The 7,667-nt window shown below is 33.7% G+C and overlaps 1 protein-coding gene across 2 annotated transcripts; it reads left to right on the forward strand.

Annotated features, from left to right (window-relative positions):
* On the forward strand, positions 1 to 7,667 carry ECSIT (evolutionarily conserved signaling intermediate in Toll pathway, mitochondrial). Of its 2 annotated transcripts, none has more exons than XM_069828879.1 (4): positions 1 to 693; positions 1,501 to 1,727; positions 4,290 to 4,500; positions 7,112 to 7,667. In XM_069828879.1, exons 1-4 carry the CDS (start codon positions 201 to 203, stop codon positions 7,417 to 7,419), a joined length of 1,239 nt encoding a protein of 412 aa, XP_069684980.1. In that variant the 5' UTR covers positions 1 to 200; the 3' UTR covers positions 7,420 to 7,667. The 2 variants fall into 2 exon arrangements, with proteins under 2 accessions (XP_069684980.1, XP_069684979.1); XM_069828878.1 differs by having other exon boundaries at positions 61 to 693; positions 7,157 to 7,547.

Consider the following 7,667-nt stretch of genomic DNA (forward strand, 5'->3'; position numbering starts at 1 on the left):
CAATATGGCGGTAGAAGTTGCACACGCTTGTAAGATGCAGAATTTGTGTAAATAGTTTGCAGTAATAATAATTTCATACAATGTAGAATTGTATAGCGACAGTTCTGTTTTAATTTTGTGATTTACATGGTGGCTATCACTTCATATGGTGATTCGGTTTTCATCGTTATAGTAGTAAATGTATTACACATAAATGAAACATGTTTAGAAATTATATTTTACTTCCAGTATCCCACTATTTTAAAAATTCTAAAAGTATGTTAAGGTGGCCTACTACATGTCCACTATCAGTGAGCTTAGGAAGTGTCTTTATTATCAAACCGAGAAGAGATATTGTTTTGACGCAAAACAGGCTACTACATCTACATAACCCTCTAAATGCAGAGAAGTCACTAGTGCCGAGGGACTTTTTTGAAAACATTGAAAACAAGAGCAAAGAAACGTTTTTAGATATGATACGAATATTCGAAAATAGAGATATTCATAGACGAGGGCATGTTGAATTCATCTATGCAGCTTTACGTCATATGGAAGTATTTGGTGTTCACAAGGACTTGGAAGTGTACAAATCTTTAATCGATGTTTTGCCAAAAGGAAAGTTTATTCCAACAAATATATTTCAAGCTGAATTTCAACATTATCCCAAACAGCAGCAGTGTATAATAGATCTGTTGGAGCAAATGGAGGACAATGGTAAGAATTTAAAACTTTCATTTTCTTTTGTTATTTTAAGTGATAGGCCCAGCCCCGTGCTAGATAATTATTTCTTTTAGCTGAAGGCGCGTTTTCTCGACAAAATGTATTTAGAACTCCCTGATTTGACTTGAGGAATATGTACAAACCACTAAAATTGAACGGAAGGCAGTAATAAATAACTCTAACCTTGTTAGAGTTCTCCGTCTCCTGTTACTTACTTATCTCCTCATCTAACTCTAACTTTGTCACATATCTCGGCCTCACATCACTTAGCTATCTCTTCAACTAATCCACTCTAATCTTGTCACAGTCCTCGGTTTCCTGTCACATATATCCCCTCATGTAACCTATTCTAACCTTGTGATATTATCTCGGCCTCAATTCACTTAGTTATCCCCTCATTTAACCTATCTAATCTTGTCATATTTCTCGGCTTCACGTTAATGAGCTATCCCCTCATCTTACATAACCTAATCTTAAGCACGCAATATTTACGGAAATAGGGCTATATGCCGGTGGAGGATAAAACAGTGCAGCATGATCCCCACGATCAGACACTAGCACTAATAAGTGCCAAATACGATAAACCCGCAAACATACAACTTTAGTCATCCCCTGTCAACCATACCTCACACTGAAGTACCAGTATATCCAAGATTAATATACCTTAAAGTCGTAAATACTAACTAGATAAAATAAAAATAAATTGCATGAATTTGAAGATGTGATAAGTGAAGATAGTTAGGGCCTAATGTTTTTGTGAAAGCTTATTACCAGTACTCCATTAAATATTTTGTATCGAAGGTGTGATGCCAGACCCAGAGATGGAGAGTCTTCTTATAAACATTTTTGGTAAGCGAGGCCACCCAGTGCGCAAGTATTGGCGCATGATGTATTGGATGCCCAAGTTCAAGAATATTTCACCATGGCCACTTCCGAATCCAGTTCCTAATGACAGCTTCGAGCTTGCAAAGATGGCAATTCAACGTATAAGCAGTCTCGATCTTCAGACTAAAATAACAGTTTACCAGGTTTGTTTCATACTAACAAAAGAATTTTTTTTTTGTCTTTGAAAGTATTATCAGTTTATCCATTTTTACTTCTTTAATTCGTAGGAATGGCACTCATTCTTTTTAATATTACTCATAACACTTCATTGTTATGGATACACCGAAGTGAAGTTTTGTCAGTTTTGGTGAAAAAAACTCGATATTTCGTTTTCAATATTAAGAAAGTGTATATGGTTCACGTTCTTCCCACAGATTATCATGCAGATAGGCCTCTTCAACCAGCTGTTTCGAGCTTTCATTTTTAGAAGGTTGCATGCTCTGGGTGGTCCTTTAAATGCTTGCTCCTCTCTAAACGCTGCAATAAATTTTTTCTTAAAAATTACTTTACTAAAATTGTCCAATTTTGTACTACAGGGATAATTTTTTTTTGTGTTAAGTCTTCTTAAAGGTGTGCTTAACAAAACTTGCTTTCAGAATTTTCTTTAAACCTCAAAATTTTTGTGGGCAATATATTTATTTTATTCTAGACATTATTTTTACCTCATTTTATATAAATGAGCTGTGTTTCAAGGAGTTTAAAGGTATGTGGAGCAGATTTCAGGCAAAAATGTTCAAATATATAGATTAAGTACTTAGTGATTTTTCAAAATACAATTTAAATTTACAAAAATTTTAATCATATAATTTTGGACCAAATGGGATTAAACTTTGTACAAAGACTACTTATATGCAACATGGCACTGTACAAATTTCAAAGATCGGTAATTTCCTAGAAGACGGGCAAAATCCAACATGGCTGACGAAAACTACCAAAAACGTTATGCCAACTATACAGTTCAAATGTCACCAAACATCACAAAAAAAAGATGGAAAATCAAATATATATCTAAATTTTTAAAGAGGAAAATGCCCTCTAAAAAATTAAAATATAATTAATTTTTCACCTTTGGTTTTTTTGGCGTTTGGTGGCATTCGAACTTCATAGTTGGCAGTACTTTTCTGGCAGTTTTCGTCCGCACTTTACACCCAAAAATCACTAAAACACAAAACAAATCATAATTTATCACCTTATCAAATAAAATTCATTTCTCATTGACGTCAATTCTCATTGAAGTCTTCAACGACAACCACTTCACTTCAAGTATATGACACAGACTTTAAGGCAATTTAAACAAACTATGCAGGCAATAAAGCACTGAACCAACACTTTGTCGTACAGTCAACTTCGCATAAAAATCATGTGTTTACACTAAATGAAATTCTCTTCGAACACTTATTACACCTTAACTTATACAGAAAATTCTGTAAATAATTCCTTTAAACAACATAACAAACAGTTTTCTCCTCAACATTCAACACAATTCTTATTCACCAGCGAAAGAACTAATACTTTGTTCTAAGTTCACATATCTTTCACAATTTCATAAAATGACAAACTTTCAATAGTTTTAGCCATCAGACATAATATAACCACCACTCACGTCAAACAACCAAGAACAACTGACAACGTCATTATCCATTCAAAATTAATGAAAATTCTAGAACAAGTGACGACTATAACCAATCAAATCGAAAGAAAATCATAAAATGACAAAACTTTCAGTAGCTTTAGCCATCAGACACGACATAACACCACTCACGTCAAACAACCAAGAACAACTGACACCGTCATTATCCATTCAAAATTAATGAAAATTCTAGAACAAATGACAACTATAACCAATCAAATTAAAAGAAAATCACGGCGACACCTAGTATAAAAACCTAGAACTAACATGTAAAAGTCACTAACATTTAACTCTGAAGTAAAAAAGTTGGTAATGCTTACTACATTCAACCAAGTGCCCGTCTTCTATGAAATTACCCAAAGATCTAGCTCAAACGGTTAAGAAAATTCAAATTTCATCTGAGTGTATTCTTAAAATGTTTTTTTTTTTTTTTTTTTTTTTTTTTTTTTTTTTTTTTTTTTTTCTGCTCTGTTTCTACAATTATTAAAGAAGTCTTGATCACTAATGTACTATGGATTTTGTTATCCAGTTTTAATTATTTTTTCTACATTTATTTATTGTAGAAATTTAAACTATTTAGTTGTGATGTTATTTCATTTGATTTAATACTTTTATGTTTTTAAAAATTAACAGCAACTCTAAATCAAACTAATCCATAACTGAGTCATCCATAGTGATCCATGCTTCCTATTTGTTTCCAAGCTTTTGCGTAACTGCTCTGTTCTGGAGAGCACTTTATTGCATGAACAATACTGGGAAATCATTTATTTTAACTCTGTTAATCGCTTTTCTCTTTTTATTCATGCTATTTATTATGCAGCTGTTTTTATTTAAGCTTTCATAATGTTAAGTTTCGTCCACTGTATAGAGTAGGAGGGAATTTACTTCTTATGTCTGTTATTGCTCTCATTATTGGCAGTTTCTGATTCATTCTGAAATTCTGGTGTGCAGTTGCTTGAAAGCTTGTGTGTGATGATGCCTAATGCGTGTAGGCTATGAGATTGTTTTTGTTTGGTATATTTATGTAGTGTTTGATGTTTTGCATTGTTGCATTATTTCTGGAACTGATTTACAGGCATCTGAACTGCCAGATTCAATAGACGATACTTGGATAGTAAGTGCACAGTCTCCAGTTCAGAAGGAGTTGCTAGATGCACATCCTCATGATGTTTCAATTTTTGTGGAAGGTGCATTTAGAGTCTGGCTGCGGACTGCTTCTGTTAGTTATTTCATCCTTCGTGCAGATCCACGACCGAAGCCTAAACCACCTCCATCAGATATGGACGGTATGTGCCAAATTCTTTGTGTAATAGCAAATTAAGTTATATCTATATCCGAAAATATTTCAATAAATTTTAAAAGCATAGTGGCAATGAAGATATTAACAGTGGTAACAACAATGACAATGAAGATTGTTGTTATTACAGTGAAATCTCGATACAACAGTTATCTGAGAACTAGGAAAATTATATTGTTATATTAGGGTTAGGCTATTGTTGTTTTAAGGGTTTATGAAATTTTGCCCAAATGTGTGTTTCTGAAAGAGAGTATAGTAGAAATAAGTATAAAAACTTACACATTATGAAATAATATTTACTCAGCATCGGCAGTTGCAAGTGTCGTTAAATAAACCATTTGATTACCCTAATTGAAATACAAATCCAGTAAAAGTTCATAATGTTTTTAAAAATATTCAGCATTTACTGTACTGTGTCTTGGTTTTTGAGGTTTTCAGCAACAAACATATTTCTTATTGCTTCGAGCACAATCAGATGTTCTGGTGGAATACTAGAGACTAAACCACTTCAAGGTAGGAATGTTAACGTCTTCTGCTGTCGCAGTTTTCAGCGACAAGGATATTTTTTATTGCTTCAAGCACAATCAGATGTTATGGTAGTATATTAGAGACTAAACCACTTCAAGGTAGGAATGTTAACGTCTTCTGCTGTCGCAGTTTTCAGCAACAAACATGTTTTTTATTGCTTCGAGCACAATCAGATGTTACGGTAGTATACTAGAGACTAAACCACTTCAAGATAGGAATGTTAACTTCTTCTGCTGTCGCAATTTTCAGCAACAAACATGTTTTTTATTGCTTCGAGCACAATCAGATGTTACGGTGGTATACTAGAGACTAAACCACTTCAAGATAGGAATGTTAACGTCTTCTGCTGTCGCAGTTTTCAGCAACAAACATGTTTTTTATTGCTTCGAGCACAATCAGATGTTACGGTGGTATACTAGAGACTAAACCACTTCAAGATAGGAATGTTAACGTCTTCTGCTGTCGCAGTTTTCAGCAACAAACATGTTTTTTATTGCTTCGAGCACAATCAGATGTTACGGTGGTATACTAGAGACTAAACCACTTCAAGATAGGAATGTTAACGTCTTCTGCTGTCACAGTTTTCAGCAACAAACATGTTTTTTTATTGCTTCGAGCACAATCAGATGTTACGGTGGTATACTAGAGACTAAACCACTTCAAGATAGGAATGTTAACGTCTTCTGCTGTCGCAGTTTTCAGCAACAAACATGTTTTTTATTGCTTCGAGCACAATCAGATGTTACAGTGGTATATTAGAGACTAATCCACTTCAAGGTAGGAATGATAACGTTTTCTGCTGTCGCAGTTTTCAGCAACAAACATGCTTTTTATTGCTTTGAGCACAATCAGATGTTACGGTGGTATACTAGAGACTAAACCACTTCAAGGCAGGAATGTTAACATCTTTTGCTGTCGCATTTTTCAGCAACAAACATGTTTTTTATTGCTTCGAGCACAGTCAGATGTTTCGGTGTTATACTAGAGGCTAAACCACTTCAATGTAGGAGTGTTAACATATTCTGCTGTCGCAATTTTTCAGAGGTTTTCAGCAACAAAGATGTTTCTTATTGCTTCAAGCACAATCAAACGTTCTGGTGGTATACTAGAGACTAAACCACTTCAAGGTAGGAATGTTAATGCCTTCTGCAGTTTTTAAACGCTTATGTTCAGGATTATTTTTATCAATTGCAACACTGTCCTCTGTTTCCTTGTGTTTCTTTATGAATGTTGTGAATGTTGACAGAGCAAACTCATACGTTTTAGTCTCTTCAGTCCACTTCATCCCCTATATGAATCACTAAATCTGATTTAGTCTCCAAACTGATTTGTTTTCGTGTTAATTTGCCATCATTAATAACTAACACTCAAACGTGAAAGGCACTGGGTGATATGGAAGATAGCAGCAAGAACCATAAAGACAAATCTTGTTAAGGGTCACGTGCCCTTGAAACAGGTAGAGTTTCATTGTAACATACGCCTTGCACAGAATGGCAAGATCTGTAAACAAAAGTATGAAAAAGGGTAGATAAAGTAACGAGAAAACATCTATAAGATGGCGATACCAAGTGAAAAGTGAAATATATTGAACATGAAAACCAAGAAAATTAATATATATATATATATATATATTTTAATGTTTTTATCATTCCATCAGACTTTCTCCAAAATTTGACCACCATTATAATGATGGATAAAACACACTTAAAATATAGGAAATATACCGGGACTGATAAAATTTATCATTGTAGCAGGGTTTATTGTTATGTTACTTTTGATTCAAAATATCCCTCATTTCTCATGAAAAACAAAAACTGAATAGACTACAGTGGACTTTATGTTGTCAACAAACAGCTGGATAAATTAAGAAGACTGATTGATTACTTTTGATTGAATGGAGATTCGACTGTACTATTATAATTATTATTATTATTGTTGTTGTTGTTGTTGTTACTGCATCTGAAATAATTTGCTGCTTCTATGATGGAAATGTACTTACCTCTCTAAAAGTAAATAAATTACGCCCACAATTTCATATCTTGTTTTCTAAAGTTGTTTATATAATATTCCAGATGTTGGTAATTTAAGAATTCCGTTCTTCGAAATGCCTTCCCCAGGACAAGAACTAATGAAGCCACCTTCAGTTCACGAGCAAGAAGATGGAACCATCTTTGCAGTGTGTGCCACAGGTACCTCGAGTAGAGACTCTCTGTTGTCATGGATTCGATGTCTCGAAGCAGATGGGAACACTGCGCTAGCCGAGATTCCAATTCTCTTCACGTTGAAATCACCTCTCGGAGAAGTTGTACCGATAAGTGATACAGGAGAATCATCGGAGGATAAAAATATAACATCAGGAACTGACAAACTAGATAGTTAGTGAAGTATTGTTATTTATAGAATACTGTATTTTGTCTTTTTTTATTTATGAGAACTTGAAACAGTGAAAATTATTATATTATTATAATTTTTTTTAGAAAAAATATACATAATTTCGACCATTTATGTTTGAAGTGTATAATTTTATTTTATTGAGTCATGAAAGTTGAGTTACATTCGAACTAAAAATAGGCACTGTCTTGTAAACAAACATACAGCAGATCTTTCTGTTCTGATGTCAATATATGA

This window comes from Periplaneta americana, chromosome 6 (genome assembly GCF_040183065.1).
Source record: "Periplaneta americana isolate PAMFEO1 chromosome 6, P.americana_PAMFEO1_priV1, whole genome shotgun sequence".
NCBI lineage: Eukaryota > Metazoa > Arthropoda > Insecta > Blattodea > Blattidae > Periplaneta > Periplaneta americana.